This window comes from Lampetra planeri, chromosome 13 (genome assembly GCF_965212315.1).
Source record: "Lampetra planeri chromosome 13, kcLamPlan1.2.h2, whole genome shotgun sequence".
Classification (NCBI taxonomy): Eukaryota; Metazoa; Chordata; class Hyperoartia; order Petromyzontiformes; family Petromyzontidae; genus Lampetra; species Lampetra planeri.
In genome coordinates this window covers 1,366,649-1,385,432 of record NC_136119.1, presented here as the reverse complement: position 1 = coordinate 1,385,432, position 18,784 = coordinate 1,366,649, and the positions used below count along the sequence as shown (strand labels likewise).

Here is an 18,784-nt window from a genome sequence, read left to right as displayed (position 1 = left end):
CTGTCTGTGTGTAAACTCTGTCTGTGTGTAAACTCTGTCTGTGTGTAAACTCTGTGTGTGTGTAAACTCTGTGTGTGTGTAAACTCTGTCTGTGTGTAAACTCTGTCTGTGTGTAAACTCTGTGTGTGTGTAAACTCTGTCTGTGTGTAAACCCTGTGTGTGTGTAAACTCTGTGTGTGTGTAAACTCTGTCTGTGTGTAAATCCTGTGTGTGTGTAAACTCTGTCTGTGTGTAAACTCTGTCTGTGTGTAAACTCTGTGTGTGTTTAAACTCTGTGTGTGTGTAAACTCTGTCTGTGTGTAAATCCTGTGTGTGTGTAAACTCTGTCTGTGTGTAAACTCTGTGTGTGTGTGAACTCTGTGTGTGTGTGAACTCTGTGTGTGTGTAAACTCTGTGTGTGTGTAAACTCTGTGTGTGTGTAAACTCTGTGTGTGTGTAAACTCTGTGTGTGTGTAAACTCTGTGTGTGTGTAAACCCTGTGTGTGTGTAAACCCTGTGTGTGTGTAAACTCTGTGTGTGTGTGAACTCTGTGTGTGTGTGAACTCTGTGTGTGTGTAAACTCTGTGTGTGTGTGAACTCTGTGTGTGTGTAAACTCTGTGTGTGTGTAAACTCTGTCTGTGTGTAAACTCTGTCTGTGTGTAAACCCTGTCTGTGTGTAAACTCTGTCTGTGTGTAAACTCTGTGTGTGTGTAAACTCTGTGTGTGTGTAAACTCTGTGTGTGTGTAAACTCTGTGTGTGTGTAAACTCTGTGTGTGTGTAAACTCTGTGTGTGTGTAAACTCTGTCTGTGTGTAAACCCTGTGTGTGTGTAAACTCTGTGTGTGTGTAAACCCTGTGTGTGTGTAAACCCTGTGTGTGTGTAAACCCTGTGTGTGTGTAAACTCTGTGTGTGTGTAAACTCTGTGTGTGTGTAAACTCTGTGTGTGTGTAAACCCTGTGTGTGTGTAAACCCTGTGTGTGTGTAAACCCTGTGTGTGTGTAAACCCTGTGTGTGTGTAAACTCTGTGTGTGTGTAAACTATGTGTGTGTGTAAACCCTGTGTGTGTGTAAACTCTGTCTGTGTGTAAACTCTGTCTGTGTGTAAACTCTGTGTGTGTGTAAACTCTGTCTGTGTGTAAACCCTGTGTGTGTGTAAACTCTGTCTGTGTGTAAACTCTGTGTGTGTGTAAACTCTGTGTGTGTGTAAACCCTGTGTGTGTGTAAACCCTGTGTGTGTGTAAACCCTGTGTGTGTGTAAACTCTGTGTGTGTGTAAACTCTGTGTGTGTGTAAACTCTGTGTGTGTGTAAACTATGTGTGTGTGTAAACTCTGTGTGTGTGTAAACTATGTGTGTGTGTAAACCCTGTCTGTGTGTAAACTATGTGTGTGTGTAAACTCTGTGTGTGTGTAAACCCTGTGTGTGTGTAAACCCTGTGTGTGTGTAAACTCTGTCTGTGTGTAAACTCTGTCTGTGTGTAAACCCTGTGTGTGTGTAAACTCTGTGTGTGTGTAAACTCTGTGTGTGTGTAAACTCTGTCTGTGTGTAAACCCTGTGTGTGTGTAAACTCTGTGTGTGTGTAAACTCTGTGTGTGTGTAAACTCTGTGTGTGTGTAAACTCTGTGTGTGTGTAAACTCTGTGTGTGTGTAAACTCTGTGTGTGTGTAAACTATGTGTGTGTGTAAACCCTGTCTGTGTGTAAACTCTGTGTGTGTGTAAACCCTGTCTGTGTGTAAACTCTGTGTGTGTGTAAACTATGTGTGTGTGTAAACCCTGTGTGTGTGTAAACCCTGTGTGTGTGTAAACTCTGTGTGTGTGTAAACTCTGTGTGTGTGTAAACTCTGTCTGTGTGTTTAAACTCTGTGTGTGTGTAAACCCTGTCTGTGTGTAAACTCTGTGTGTGTGTAAACTCTGTCTGTGTGTGTAAACTCTGTGTGTGTGTAAACTCTGTCTGTGTGTAAACTCTGTCTGTGTGTAAACTCTGTGTGTGTGTAAACTCTGTGTGTGTGTAAACTCTGTGTGTGTTTAAACTCTGTGTGTGTGTAAACTCTGTGTGTGTGTAAACCCTGTGTGTGTGTAAACTCTGTGTGTGTGTAAACTCTGTGTGTGTGTAAACTCTGTGTGTGTGTAAACGCACGTGGCGTGCTCGCTGAGTCAACACCCGCACCTCACTCAGGCTGCGCTGGGCGTGGTGCCGTCCATAACAGGCGGTGGTGAGATGTTAACAACCTCGCCCGGTATACATGCAGTCATCCAGCAATGGATTGAACAAATGCCTAAATCCAACTACCGTTTAATTCCCGTAAAATCGCCGTGATTTTGCCCAATCTTGTTCATATCTCACAAGCTCAGCTGATTTAAGCCTGGTCAGTACGCAGTTAAAACTACAAAACTACTGTATTTTTATTTCACCAGGTAAGGCCCACTGAACTATACTCTATAGCTCTTTTTCAGAAGCCACCTGGCCACAAATGATAGCTGAATGAAGTGGCTTATCACGTGGAAATGTACAGCAGTCAAATACTCCAAACGCGTGATGCTGATTCTAAATGTGGAGGGAAAAATCGGAGGACCCGGAGAAAAATCCAGGCTACCACGGGGAGAGAGAGAGAGAGACACCGCAAACTTTAAATATACAGCAGGCGGCAGGGTCGGTATCGGACCCACGACCTCCTGTAGACCAGGTGAGGTAGTTAACATCTCCTAGCCACCACGGCCCCCCCCCCATTCCCCCCAGTTGGATAGGGAGGCTGCATGGGAATAACCAAGGTGGGTGACTTGGATCTACCAATATTTCAGTGAAACATCAGATTCGTGAATCCACGTGTATGGGTGGGGGTGCGTTTGAGTGCCCCCCCCCCCATCTGGGGATGCATGCTGGGCGTTCTCTCTGGGTTCTCAGATTTCATTCCACGAGCAGCCAAATATATTTTTTTAACCCCCCAACGCATTCATTAAAATCGGTCAAACATCCCAAATTAGCCTGGGCCTTCTCGAAACAATAAGATTGTGAGATGCACACTTCCCTGGGTAAATAGTGGGGTGTTGCTAATGTACCTCTGTTGTTGATACACAGTCTGTGTGTGTGTGTTGTGTACCGGGCGGAGCAAGGGGTGGGTGGCGCAGCGGTTAGCGCACTGCACGGCGAACCCAGCGACCCGAGTTCAATTCCCGCTCAAGGCCACAGACACCAGTGACGATTCTCTCTGAACCGGTCCCGGGCCTCCGCAAGGCCGACTCAGCCTCAAATGAGTCACAGTGCGTGGTGCGGTGTGTAAAGATCGCCAACTATTGGAACAAAAGCTGCCCAGGTGTGTTCGCTGGTGACCCCCCACCCCTTGTGTGCCCTGCCCCGGCCTTCACAGGTGCTGCTACTCGCTATTAACAGCACTTGCCCCGACAGTCTGTTCAGGCTACACGGGCGGAGGTGGGGATCTTTGTCTCTGTTGTGCAAGGGTAAACATTGATTTAAGTGGCCGTGGTTTTTTGAGTGAATATATATTGCATTAGTGTCAACCCACGAGTCCGTGTGTCCGTTTTCTCTGGTTCCCTCTCGCTCAAAGCCCCACGGCTGTCTGATATTTAAACACAGACCCCACCGAATTTGCAGCAAGACCCCGGGGAAAACGATTGACTCCTGAGACTAAATTGAGACTCTCGTGGAAATATAAAAACCAAAACTCTCGTCGCCACGAACACTAATTACAATGGATAAACGTGGCCACAATGTCGACCTTTATACTATGAGTCAAATTAGTTGGACCACATGTACCTTAGATAAATACCAGTGTTCATTACTGAGCACATTGTATGCCGTGTAGGCGTGTACAGTATATACTCAATGTGTGTATATCTATAACTAACAATACTGCATCTCTTTGCCCTGTGTATATACACTTAACCATAATGTGAACATTGTAACAGTTTAAATCGAGTCCCGTCAGCTGCTGCCGAGGCCCCAGGTAACCCCGTGGCTCCTCCCCCTCGCACCTTGACCCCGCACGCGCGCGCGACCCTCTGAGGACACGAGAAGATGATGATGATAATAACAATGTCGACCTGTAATGCACCCCCGTGCGGCTTTAACAAGGATGTAGGGGCAAGCGCTGTTCGCAAGCAGCGCCTACGAAGGCCGGCACGGCACACGAGGGCGCGTGGGCGGTCAGCACCATCGCGCCCGCCCGAATTTTGTCTCCCCCAGTGGCGATGTTATTTTTCACACACCGCATCGGGTTGTCATTTGAGGCCGAGTCGACCTAGGGGGAGGCCCAGGGACCGGTTCAGATAATCGTCGCCGGTGTTTGGCGGCCGTGAGCGGGAATCGAACTCGGGCCGGCGGGTTCGTGGCGCCGGCGTAGCGCGCTCACCGCTGCACCACCGCTCCCCACCATGCACAACCATTGTCACCACCACCAGCGCACACTATCCAGCTCGCTCTCACAGCCAGGTCTAACAGTGGGCCAAACGTCGTGGACACGCGTCGCGATGATTGCAGCCAATCCGCTGCTTTGCGTGCCAAGTGCTAGAGGGTTCAGAGCTTATGAAGTGCTTTTTCTTTCCACACCGATGTGTCCGGGGTTGTCAAACCGTAACGTCGTGAGAATTTTATTTTATTAAGTAATTTTTAAAATCATTTTATTATTTCCCTTCTACGTGACTTTACCGAAAGAACCATGAATATATATTTAGTTTTCTACCAGGTAAGGCCCACTGAGCTATGCTGAGTGATGATGATGACTGATGATGAGTGATGATGAGTGATGATGATGATCAGTGATGATGATGATGATGAGTGATGATTAGTGATGGTGATGATGAGTGATGATGAGTGGTGATAATGATGACGAGTGATGAGTGATGATGATGAGTGATGATGATGAGTGATGAGGATGATGATGTTTAGTGATGATGATGAGTGATAATGATGATGAGTGGTGATGATGAGTGATGATGATGATAATCAGTGATGATGACGAGTGATGATGAGTGATGGTGATGAGTGATGATGATGAGTGATGGTGATGATCAGTGACGATGATGATGAGTGATGATGATGAGTGATGATGATGAGTGATGATGATGATGATGAGTGATGATGATGATGAGTGATGATGATGAGTGATGATGATGATAATGAGTGATGATGATGAGTGATGATGAGTGATGATGAGTGATGATCAGTGATGATGATGATGAGTGATGATGATGATGACTTACCAACCGACACACAGCACGACCCAAAATCGGTCACCTCGACAATCTCAGCAGCGACGAACGAGACGTCCAGCCGCCAACCAAAAATAAATAACTCTAGACAATATATAACTCTCTATATATATAGGATTGACGTTGTTATTTTTTTGCATGGCGCACGAGTCACCGCCGTTGCTATCGTGAATAATTCATGCTGAGAGAGTGTGCAGGATACATCTCAAACGGCATTGATTTTTTAATTCAAACCGCGTTGAGCAGCGTGCACTTACGCGTGGCTCTCTCTCTTGTTGCTGTTGTCGCTGCGTAAAGCTTTTAAGAAGACCGGCAAATCCATAAAGAGTGCGTTTTACCATCTTTGCGTGGCATTTTGTCTCTCTCTCTCTCTCTCGAAAAACGTCCAATTGCTTCAGCATCGCCCAACGCGCTCGCGTGTGTGCGTGTGTGTCCTTCACTCACCATTGCCTTGCCTGGATTCCGCTCTGACAATCCTCCACACTCATCCAAAATAACAAGAAACAAACAAAAAACCTCCCGATACAAATCTTCCTTCTTTTTGGGGGGGAGGGGGGGGGTCTTGAAGGAGAACGAAAAAAAATACAAAATGAACCTCTCGCTCTCTCGCAGTGTCGCGCCGACACGACGCGTCGGTGAACCCCGCCACGCCCTGCGACCCGAAACGACGAAACGAGAAACAAATACATTTACAAGCCACCGGAAGGGAAAAAAACGAATTCTCGCAAAGTAGTCAAGTCTGCTCCGGTGGGGGTGGGTGTGGGCGGTGGGAGGGTTTAAGTCGATTTTGCGAAATCTCCCCCAGAACCCCCACCCGTGACCTCTGACCCCCGCCACCACCCGGGCTGACAGAGCTCCATGGGACCACGATTTATTACCGAGTTCCACTTTGACCGGCGCTCTGGGCTCCACCCCATTCGGCCTGGGCCGGTGGTGGGCTCGTGTGGGTAGGCGGGGGCGGGGGGGTTAAAGGTACCTTTAATTTGCCTTCTCGCACTCGGCTCAGAGTGAGTGAGGGCACCTCAAATGTCCCTCTCCTCTCGACTCTCCTCTAGGGCGCTGCGCGTCATTCGGTCTCGCGCCCCAGATTCGTCGGCGTCGGCATCAGCGGCGGCGTTCTTGAGCGTCGAGATGTCGCGGGATAGACTATGAACTGTTTCAAAACTATAAACTATTTTCACTTTTTTTTAACCAGTTAAGGCCCCGCTGAGCTAAGCAGCGCTCTTTTTTTTTCTTTTTTTCCGGAAGCGACCTGGGCCACACGTGGTAGGCCAACGAAGTGGCTATCGTGTGGGCATTTATAGCAGCCATATACCATGAACGCGTGACGATTCCACACGTGGAGGGGAGAAAATTTCACGCGACCACGGGGCAGAGAGAGAGAGAAAAACGCAAACTCCAAATATCCACAGGCATCGTCAGGGTCAAGATATAATCCCCGACCTCCCGCATACCGGGCGAGGTCGTTAACATCTCGCCACCGCAGCAATGGATTCTAGCATCTATCTGTGCGGAGTTATAGTTGATATATCCTGTACGTGTTTTTCTTTTCTTCCGCAAGCAGCTTTGCGGAGCCCTGCGTCGTGGCATCTGAACAACTGATTCAACTCCGTATCGTTATAAAAGAGGTGTTTGGGTTTGATCGCGTAAACATATAAATGTGTCATTAAAACCCGCCACCACTCGACACAGCCAACTAGAAAGGGTTCTCACGTAAACAGAACGCGGCCAATTCGTCACTAGTACAGCACACCGGTGTGTCGGAGAGCCAAGCCACAACATTTATTAACGCGATCTAGCCCAAAAACCTCTATTATGGATGACATTGGTCGCGAAAGTCTGCTACGTGTTAAATCCGTATCGCTACTTCACCACCCGCCCCCGTACTCCACGTCCCCCGAACCGCGCGTCGGGGTATCCTCCAGGCCCTCCGGTTTCCTCCCCACGTGGCCAGGCACTCGTCCACGGAATCGGCAAAAAAACATCTCCCGAGTCCTCCCAACAAAAAAAAATCCACTTTTTGAGACTCGCCCCAAGGTCCTCAGTGGGTAAATAATTGACGTGACGATTATTGCGGCGTCTATTGTAAACACACACACAGCGAGGGAGTGTCGTGCGTGTTCGCAATGTGACTTTGGGCAGCGAGCAATCCTGGTAACAGTGCAGACAGCGATAGCTCTTGCTACGGATATATTGAAATATAGATTGTGAACTAAAATAAAGTACGGTGGGCGGTGAGGGGGTGTGGGAAGTGGAGGGGGGGAGAGAGGATTTTAGCAAAGATTCATCTCGCAAAATAAAAAAAGTGAAACGACGACAAACGCGAGACGAAACCTCAGCGACGTCCCACCGCCACCACTCCGACCGAGACAGTCACCGTTGATCGTCACCACCGCCCCACCACCCCCACACTCTTCGTCATTCATTCATTCATCCGAGGTCGCTTTTCTCGCACGTACGCCGAGCAGCACGCGAATTTGTTGGGGCGCGGTTCCGGCCCTGCCGGGAACCCGACCTGTGGTGCCCGCGCCACTTGCTCGGAAACCCGCGCCGATTGGCAGCAGGTGTGGAAAGCGAACTCACCTTGACTGCTCCCTCTACCTTGGAAAGTCCCTCCCGTCGCTCGGGGCTTCACCACCGTCGTCATCTCATCATCATCATCACGGTGGCTAGATGTCTGTCACCCCCACCCACCCAACCCACTCTCTATCTCAACAACTAACCTTGGCTCAGTTCTCTTAAGAAACGTGGTCGCAAACTCTTCATCGATTACGACTTGGAAAACGGCGCCCGTTTGTTGCTGCCCGCTTGGCGTTCTGGGCCTTTGGGGGCCCTGCGCTCAGTAACCGTGTTTAGCGGTGACAATTTAAACATAAATGTGTCTTATCTCGTACGATTAGTGCCTCATTTCAGCCGAAACGGTCCCAAAACGCTGTTCCGGGAATTATTTTGGCACGCCTTCTCATTTAGATTTCTCTACAAACCCCTTCACTCAACGCGCTTGACACAGCTGAGAAAATGGTGTCAGAGCGGCATGACGTCGTTGACAAGGACAGAGGATACCGCAGTGGCTAGGAGATGTTAACTACCTCGCCTGGAATGCAGGAGTTCGTGGCTTCGATCCCCACTCTGACGCCTGCTGCGGTATATTTGGAGTTTGCGTGTCCCTCTCTCATCATCATCACGGTGGCTAGGAGATGTTAACTACCTCGCCTGGTATACAGGAGGTCGTGGGTTCGATCCCGACCCTGACGCCTGTTGCTGTATATTTGAAATTTGCGTGTCTCTCTCCCCGTGGTCGCGTGGATTCTTTTTCGGGTCCTCCGGGTTTTCCCTCCACATTTAAAATCAACACCACGCGTTTAGCGTATTTGGCCGCTATACAATTCCACACGCAAAAAGCGACGTCGTTAAAGCTATCATTTGTGGCCAGAGCTCCATAGCACAGTGGATGCCCTACCTTGCTAAAATAAAACAGAGTTCAGTTCGTTTACAGTCGAGCAATAAACGGGGCGGGTGACGCTCCCTGCACACCCTGCAAGCGCGCGGCGCGCGAGGTCCTCGCGACGACGCACGACCCCGTGAGCAGAGAGCCAAAACGGCGAGTCACAAACACAAACAAATCCCCCAACACGTGGACAGCGCAGAGGCGGAGCGACAGACCGAGCCTGGCCGAGCATTTGATGTTCCCACTGCCACCACCACAACCACCCAGCCCCAGCCAGCCCCCCACCCCGTAGCGGCTACCGACCACGATGTCGGGAAATGTCAGGGGCAGCCCCGCGCGATTTGTCCCACAGAGGGAGAGAGTTCGGCATCCGGTGCCAAGATATAGCAGCCAATTCGAGTTGGGTTAAAACAAATAATGTGGAAAATGGTCGGGGATGGGAGGGGGAGAGATGCCCCCACCCCCCCCTGTAATCCGCTATCGCAAGCAAGGAGGCTTTTGTGCGGCATCTAAAACCATTCAAGTAAAATTCCCACGTGACTTCTGCTGCGGCTGCTGCCTTAGGAGGAGGGAGTGAGCGAGTGGCGGAGGAGCGGTAACCGGATAGCCGGGCGTGGCCACCACCAAAAAAACAAAGACAAAAGACCCCCCCCCCCCGGATAGCTTTAACAGACTGTTGGGGCAAGTGCTGTTAGCGATAGCAACAGCAGCTATGAAGAAGGCCGGCACGGAACACGAGTGGCGTGAGTGGCCAGCACCACCGCCAGCACCACCACCAGCACCATCACCAGCACCACCGCCAGCACCACCACCAGCACCACCACCAGCACCACCACCAGCACCACCGCCAGCACCACCACCAGCACCACCACCAGCACCACCACCAGCACCACCGCCAGCACCACCACCAGCACCACCACCAGCACCACCACCAGCACCACCGCCAGCACCACCACCAGCACCACCACCAGCACCACCACCAGCACAGCCACCGCCTGCCAGCTGCCATCGCCCGTCAGCACCTACCCACCCCCCACCTACCTACCTACTCCCCTACCTACTCCCCTACCCACCTACCTACCTACCTTCCCACCAACCTACCCACCTACCCACCCAACCAACCACCCACCTACCCACCCACCTACTCACCCACCCACCCACCCAACCACCCACCTACCCACCCACCCACCTACCCACCCACCTACCCACCCACACAACCACCCACCTACCCACCCACCCACCTACTCACCTACCCACCCACCTACCCATCCAACCACCCCCCGCAGCCGCGACAAACGAGACCACGCCACGGCTTCGTCACTATCAACACTGCATGGATGATTACATCAGCCGCGGGGGGAGGGGGGGTAATGAGTTCAAAACGGGTTCCCGGTACCGTTAACCCCGCGGGCGGCTGCCGAACCCCACGGTGAACTTCTCTCCGACTTCTCTCCTTCCCTTCCCTCCTTCCGCGGGGAGTTCAGCGCGGGCCATCGGGGGTCGCATCGGCCGTCCACGACCCCCCCGGGCTTTGCGCGTTGTTTCACCCCTCGAGACCCGCGGGGGGGTCGGGAGAGGCCCTAATCATGGCTTTGCCATATGGGACCCGCCGCTATGCACCTCGTCATTAGTTGCCATGCCCACGGTGAAAGCAGCGAGGGCACACGCGCACACAAAGACAAATATCTCCCACGTAGAGCCTCTAACGGGCTGTCAGGGTTAGCTACGCAGGCAAATGAAACGAAAAAAGAAACGGGGGGCCAGGCACAGACTCGGAACTATCAGAAATGAGCAGTTGCGGTGAAGTGTTGGCAAGCGCTGTGTCGTTTTTTTGTTTTGTGTCTGAAAAGTCGAACGTCGCTCGTTGGTTCCTCCGACACTGAGCGTGTCGTCTCATCCACAACACTGTGATCAACCACCACCACCACCACAATGTGATCAACCGCTACCACCACACTGTGTTCAACCACCAGCACTACCACCACACTGTGATCAACCACTACCACCACCACACTGTGATCAACCACCACCACCACCACACTGTGATCAACCGCTACCACCACACTGTGTTCAACCACCAGCACTACCACCACACTGTGATCAACCACTACCACCACCACACTGTGATCAACCACCACCACCACCACCACACTGTGATCAACCACCACCACCACCACACTGTGATCAACCGCTACCACCACAACACTGTGATCAACCACCACCACCACCACACTGTGATCAACCGCTACCACCACCACACTGTGATCAACCACCACCACCACACTGTGATCAACCACCACTACCACCACAACACTGTGATCAACCACCACCACCACCACACTGTGATCAACCGCTACCACCACACTGTGATCAACCACCACCACACTGTGTTCAACCACCAGCACTACCACCACACTGTGATCAACCACTACCACCACCACACTGTGATCAACCACCATCACCACCACACTGTGATCAACCACTACCACCACTATACTGTGATCAACCACCACCACCACACTGTGATCAACCACCACCACACTGTGATCAACCACCACCACCACACTGTGATCAACCACCACCACACTGTGATCAACCACTACCACCACCACACTGTGATCAACCACCATCACCACCACACTGTGATCAACCACCACCACAACACTGTGATCAACCACCACCACACTCTGATCAACCACCACCACCACACTGTGATCAACCACCATCACACTTTGATCAACCACCACCATCACACTGTGATCAACCACCACGATTACACTGTGATCAACCACCACGATCACACTGTGATCAACAACCACCACCACACTGTGATCAACCACCAACACTGTCATCAACCAGCACCACGCTGCAGGTCACATCAACACGCACATTCTCACCCATTCACAAACAAAAACAAAGGCAAAGATCCCCCAGCCTCGTAACAGCCTGTTGGGGCAAGTGCTGTCAGCGAGTAGCAGCGCCTGTGAAGGCTGCCGGCACTGCGGCAACACCGCGGGGTGGGTGGGCGAAGCAACCACGCCCGGCCGGGTCTCCTTCTTCGCCTCCCGCGTGGCGATGTTTACCACCCCCATCCCCACCCAGCACCAGGCGCTTATTTGAGGCTGAGTCGACGGCACACACGAAGACGACAAATATCCTCCCCGTATAGCAGGGACGTGCGGTCAGGAGAGGCAGGGGAGGCAGAGCCTCACCTGTCATACTCCAATGAAAATAGCTGTTACGAAAAGAATAATAAAATTAAATAAATATTAAGATTTTTCCACTGATCTGTGTTATAACTGTCATTTCTGTACGATTCCAATCATTTTATCGTCAAAATCGCCAAATTGCGGAGCTCCGCTGAAATACAGGAAGAGACGAGAGGTGAGGCAGCGACGAACTCAGCCTCCCCTCTGATTGCGCAACCCCCAGTAACTGGATGGAGCGCGGGCAATAATCGTGTGCCTGCTACTATCTCAGTATGTCACCAATGTAATGTTTGTAGACCCCTTCATTTCATACTCCAGGTAACTTATTTCACGTGTGTGTATAAAGATATTTAGGTTTGCTGGTCTCGTCATGAAACTGCAATGAAAAAAGCACCAGGGGAGGCAGCTATCACATCTGCCTCACTGAGGGGGGCGTGTCTAACACGTGTCTAACACGCCCCCCTCAGTTTGTGAATCTGTCTCTGACACGAGCGAGTGCCTCCCCAGCCATTGACCTCACCGCACGTCACTGTCGTATGGCAAGTGCTGTTAGCGAGTAGCACCTATGCACACACACACGTGAGCGAGCGAGCGAGTAGGCACCCATAACTCAAGGGATTGCTGCTGGCCTGGGTTCTTCTATTTCTCTCCGCACCGGTGACGATGAAGAGCCGTTTCGCGTCTGTAGTCCGGCCTCAAGGTCTCTCCGATCGTTACGCTCCCAGCCAGAACGAGCGGTTCCCACGCGCGGACGTCACTCGCCACCGACGTCACAATGGCCACGGCTGGGAAATCCAACCGTGGCACGTGCCACTGTGTCACAAGAGGGCGATCTGCAGCTCGTGTTGCCCCACGCTGTCCCGCCTCGCTGCACGTTGCGCATGAGGACCGCTGTCCTGTTACGCAGCCAGTGATTGTAAACATTTTCTTGGCGACTATACCCCCACCACCTCCCCACCCCTTGTTAAATTTAGTTTCAACCGAGTGTAGTGACATTGAATGAGTCACTGTAGCGCGTGGCGCTGGGAGATTGGTCGACAATGGAATTATGGGTAGCAGCCCGTTCTACCAGTTGGAAACGTGGGCCAAGCCCGGAGCCTTCTGGGGGATCCAGAAGGGGGCGTGGCCGAGGGCGGAGCCTGGCCACGCTGGGGAAAACAAAAGGCAGCTCCGACTCACAGTCGGGGCTGCTGCCATCGGGAGTGGAGTTCGTCATGCTGCTGTCTTTGTGATCTTCGCCTCTTCAAGCTGTGGGTCTGGAAGCATGTTGGCTGTCCTGACCCGGTATGGAGTTATCCCCGATGGCTGTGAGAGCCGGAATAAACAAGAGGGATAACGCCTCCTACTAGCGTCTCTGACTTAGTACTACACGAGTAACACCCCCCCCCCCCCACCCTTTGCCTGACCCAACGTGGTTGTGAGATATAAATGTATGAATAGCGAAGACAAATTTTTGAACGAACTGTCCATTTTGTGAGGTTATTCTAAACGAGCTAAGTAACTGCAAGCGAATAAAAACTCAAACCGATGACGGACGCTCCGCACGCGTGACGTCATTTGTTCACGACCGCTGGCTACTCTCGGAGACCCGCAGTGTTTTGCGACCAGTGAGTTTAGAGAGGTCCATCTTCTTGGTTCTTTCGGTAAAGTCACGTAAAGTCACCGAAAGAACCAAGAAGATGAATCCCTGCAGTCACGAAAGCTTTAAATCGAAATTTAGAGAGGTCTTTTAACATCGTCCGAGGTTGCCATGTGGATTCACACTTGTATCGCAGTTGTTTCATGTTGGCAGATTCATCCGTGATTATTCCACACCTCTCAACCCATTGGCAGTTCACCCATATCCTTGTACGGGAGAATTGCGTTTTCAGGTCCGTACGGCGTACAGCCGTTTCAATACGGCTGTACGCCGTACGGACTATTTGGTAGTGTTTCTCCCTTGTGATGGGACTTTGTAGGATGAACGTTGAGATTTATGAGGGGCACGGGGTGACCAATAAGGTCTGAATTGGTCTGTAATAAGGTAGGGCACTGGTAAGAGGTTGACAGGTAAGTTATTCACCAATGAATCTCATTTATATAATTTCACATATTTTTTAAAAAATCACGTCACGTACCCCGCTGGAACTTTGCCACGTAACCCCCCCCCTCTCCCCAGGCGTCCGCGTATCTCCCGGTTGATAAAGCACTGCACCCACTGTATTGCAACTCTGACACACCTCGGCCGTTCCTTGTTGAGGCCACGGCGGGCTTATCGACGAGCTCGTTGAATCCGGCGCGTGTCGCTCCCTGCTCGGCGCTTCGCTCGGCAAGCGCTGCCAGCCCCAGCAGGGGGAAGCGCCTCCAGATCCTGGGCTCATCGCACCGCGGTCCTTCATCAGCGGAGCTCTAGCTGTGTTCGTTATTATTATTATTATTATTCTCAGTCAGCACCAGGTCTTGTTGCCAGAACGGTGCCCCAGTGAGGACGACTACAATGACGTTCGGCACAAGAATACTGCACCCGCGGTGCCAGATTCCCGGTTGGCAAATCGATTCCTGCCAGCCGGAACGCAGCAGATGCCAATTCGCGGACTGTCCCGGTGAAACCGGGACGGGTGGCAGCTCCCCTACCTCCTACCCAGATCAGCTATGTTGTATTGGGCAAATCATTAAAGTCAATCAAAATGCCCTGCGTATAAACGACATTTCAATGTAGCTCTCTGATGTGCACCGTGTGCTGTTTGGCACGATATCCGACGTTTCGCTGCACGTGCCTGGATCTTCACCAACTGACGAAGTCCCCCTGGGTGTATCTCTAATTCTAGCGTATCTCCGTGTCTCTCCGTGTCTCGGTGTCTTCTTTTGTTCCCGGCGCGTGTCTCTGTGAACATTCATCGATGATAATCTCCGGATCGCTAACATTCACCCACCCACCACCATCCCCCCTTCGAACCTCCCACCACCTCCCACCCCGATGGCTTCCTTCGTCAAGACCAGAGGGGTGGCAAATCTGCGGCGCAGGAGTCAGCGTGCGGCTCTTTACGGACTCGCAACTTGACGTGGTTCGTCTGAGGACCCACCGCCTCGTGTTCGCAGCGTTGCATTGCGGCTGTTGATATCATATTGAGATTTGGTTGTTGTTTGTTTATTTATTGTTGTTGTTTTAACTCAATTCGAAAAACAAATTTGCAAAAAATGCCCTCTGATTCTTTCGGTAAAGTCACGTAGGTATAAAATAAATATTTGTTTGTTTAATTGCATTTTCTACCTACGTGACTTCACCGAAAGAACCAGAAAGTATGGATTCCTGCAGTCACGAAAGCTTCAAATCTAGATGACACAAAATGGTCTCCTCTTGTTTCTTTCCTTTGCCGGACCCCTCGGTCAAGAGATCGCTCCGTCTGGAGGGACAGATTCTCCCTCTGCTCTGGCATGGGTGCTCGCTCCGTGTCGCCGGTGCCTCTCGTAGCGTCGAGTGGGAGCCGAGCGGGCGGAGCTGCTCCCCCGACGCTCCTCGGCAGGAAATCCTGAAAATTACCCCCCCACCCCACCCACACCGACGTCCCCTCCACCCTCTCGAGGAGGGGTGGTGCTGGGTGGGGGGTTGGGGAGGAGGGGGTTAGGGGAGGCTCTCGATCCTCACCCATAACCAGACTTAAACCTGCTGCTGTTTAGCGACGCTTATTTGACCAGGCAAGGCCACTCTGAGCTACAGCGAGCTCTCTTTTTTCAGAAGCGACGTGGCCCTCGCAAGTGATAACTCGATGCAGTGACGTGTCATCACGTGGAGGTTTATAAGCAGCCAAAGACTCTGAAACGCGTGATGTCGATTCTAAACGTGGAGGGAAAGAACCGAGAGGACCCTGAGAAAAATCCACGCGACCACGGGGAGAGAGACACCGCAAACTCCAAGTATACAGCAGCATGCGTCAGGGTCCTTATCGAACCCACGACCGCCTGCGTATGAGGCAAGGGAGATAACATCTCTCCACCGACACACCCCTACTTACCCCCCTTTAAACTCCACCAAGACTATAATTGAAACATTTAATTACAACAGGTCACAGAAATGTCATCGTTTTCCATTGGGATGTTTTGGTATATATTTTTTATATTGATTGGATAGATAACCATTGTTGTTGTTGTAAATGCGGGGCTGTAAGTGGTGGCGCGGCGCTGGTTTTGCTGCAATGCGCCATGACCCGGTTGACCTGCGTTTGATTCCTGGAGGTCAAGGCGAAGGTCAGTGGCGACTGACGTCCGAACCGGTCCTGGATGTCAATCAAACATCGACGTTTGATTGACATTCACTTCTCAGAGCCGGATTTGAGCCAAACGAAGTGAAAACTCAATGGTTTACTTTGTGCAGTCATTGGTGATGGGGCGGAGACCATCAACTGTCTACACTTGAGAACCCGGTTAAACCACAGCTCAGTCTACGTGAGTCTATGAGTGTCTATGTGAGTCTATGAGTGTCTATGTGAGTCTATGAGTATCCATGTGAGTCTATGAGTGTCTATGTGAGTCTATGAGTATCTATGTGAGTCTATGAGTATCTATGTGAGTCTATGAGTGTCTATGTGAGTCTATGAGTATCCATGTGAGTCTTTGAGTGTCTATGTGAGTCTATGAGTATCTATGTGAGTCTATGAGTGGCTATGTGAGTCACTGGTAACCGGGATGAGTCCATCAACTGAGTCCATCAGGGGCGCCGCAGTGGCGAGATGTTAACTGCCTCTCCAGGTATGCAGGAGGTCGTGGGTTCGATCCCAAACCTGACGCCTGCTCTATATTTGGAGTTTGCTTGTCTCTCTCCCCGTGATCGCGTACATTTTTCTCTGCATGTCCTCCGGTTATTCCCTCCAAAATTTGTAATTTAACATGCGTTCAGAGTATTTGGCTGCGGTAAATTTCCACGTGAAAAGCCACGTCGTTGAGCTATCATTAGTGATCGACAGGTGTGCTTCTGTAAAAGAGCTGCACAGGTCAGTGGGGCCTTGCCTGGTCAAATACAAATCTCGACACTTGAAACAATGGGCGGCTGAAACCCAGATTCTAACTCGGAATCGGAAAGGCGCTGGTCCAATGCTCCAACCCTTGAGTCTCCTATATTGTTTTAAACAAATAAATATAAAAGCCATTTAGGATGCAGTGAATAAAATGGGATATATTATTGGATTGGAAAAAATGTCATAGGTTACCCTAATTTTGATTTAGAGTTGGGGTGCTTTGTCTTTCATTGATAATGCTTCACTTTGTAGATGTGTTATGAAGCAAGTGCCGGAAATTCCACGTTCCTATGGCGGGTTCTGAAACCAACAGAACGACAAAGCTGGCCCCGCGCAACATTGAGCGCAGTATCATGACGCACGCGTCACGTCCCATTACGGGCGCACCCTGCGTTCTGTCGAGGCGCACTCTGTGTGTTTAAACTTAATCTACATGTAAGTGGCACGGACGCATTACCCGGCCCGCACGCATTAATCACTCGCGCGTAGATTCACCCGCGCCGCCGGGCAGTCGCCCAATTTGTTCAAGCTCCACAGACGCCTCCGGAGACCTTTGCCCCGTCACAGCTGTGGGGTGGCGGAAGGGAGGCGGGGGGAGGAGGGGGATGGGGGCAGCCGATGGGGGGAGGCCGGGGGAGTGGAGCTGGCCCCCAGCTGAGTCTTAAGCCCAACGGACCAATCCGCGTGACCCCACAGCCAGCAACAGCGAGGTCACGAAAGACAAGGATTGAGCGACTGGTGGAAAAAAAATGAAACGATCAGCTGACTGACCGGTCATTGACTGACAGACTGCCTGGCTGCCTGGCTGGCTGACCAGCCAATCCGTCAGCTTACCACCCAGCCGGTTCACTAACCGACTGTCCGACGAATTCACTAATGCACGAGTCAACTAGCTCACCAACTGACTGAGCAACGAATCCATAAATTGTACTCGTGCAGACAGTCCAGTAACTAGGTTCGCTTCACTGACCATCGGATCAGCCAATGTACTGGTGAACCGGTCCACTCACCGACTGGCTGACTGACCAAGCCACCAAAGCAGGAGTTGAACTCGCAGCCTTTCGATTGCGAGGGCCGCTCGCTCCACTGCAGAGCCGCCTGGCCGGTGAGTGGGGGCCGTGCAGAAGCACGTGGAGTTGCCAAGGTCTTCTTTTCCTTACTCTTTGGTTCTTTCGGTAAAGTCACGTAGGTAGAAAAAATAACAGATCACGACGTTTCGATCTCAACAACAAGCGGCCGTCTTCAGGTGAGAGAATCAGACTGCTGTGGACGAGTCATTATATTGACCTTATTTTCCTTCTTGCTTCTTCCTGCCTCTTCCTCTCCTTCCCTCTTCGTCCCTTTTTCTTCTTCGTCTTCTTCATCTGCCGTACGGACATGAACTGAGCAGCAACTCTATAACCCGATGGCTGGCTTGTGAATCCAGCGGCTGGCTTCCAGACAAAAGGAGCGAACGAGAGACGACGAAAGAGAGAGAGAGAGACAAAGTGTGGGGGGGGGATGGGGGGACGTGGGATCGAGTTACGCCTACATGTCAGCGGAAATTGGATCACCCGCAGACAACCCACGGGTGCGAGGGGGAAACGCTTTATCCCATACAGATGGAGTCCACACTCACTGTGCCGCCTTCTTCTGGTGGGCGCTGATCGAGCACCTGCTGCGTAATCTAGCAGAGGGAAGGAGGCGATGGCGCGGTGTGGTGACCTCCACAGAAACGTTGATTGCAGTTGACCTCTTGACCTTGAACTTGAGCCATATCTCCAGCCACGACCCACGACGAGGAAGATGCCTTTTGTACGTACGCATGTGTGTTGAACTTTTTTTGCACCGTACGTAGCCAATCGTGCTAATCTGAGTGGAGTTTCACGCCATCTGTGTGCGGTGATCCACCAACCCTCGCTGCTGCTGCCTCCACAGCGCTGGATCACAGGC

At 51.4% G+C, this 18,784-nt stretch overlaps 1 protein-coding gene across 3 annotated transcripts in view; it reads right to left on the bottom strand.

Annotated features, from left to right (window-relative positions):
- Positions 1-18,784, bottom strand: part of LOC144721884 (coronin-2B-like) — a 73,837-nt gene that overhangs the window by 38,390 nt on the left and 16,663 nt on the right. The window contains exon 1 of one of the 3 annotated variants that reach the window (XM_078599816.1): positions 5,649-5,759. The exons of 1 other annotated variant lie outside the window; for it this stretch is intronic. In XM_078599816.1, coding sequence (XP_078455942.1) covers positions 5,649-5,651 — 3 coding nt within the window. In that variant the 5' untranslated portion in view covers positions 5,652-5,759. Of the gene's footprint in view, positions 1-5,648; positions 5,760-18,784 lie in introns of those variants that run through there. One more of the 3 variants, XM_078599815.1, reaches the window with a different exon arrangement.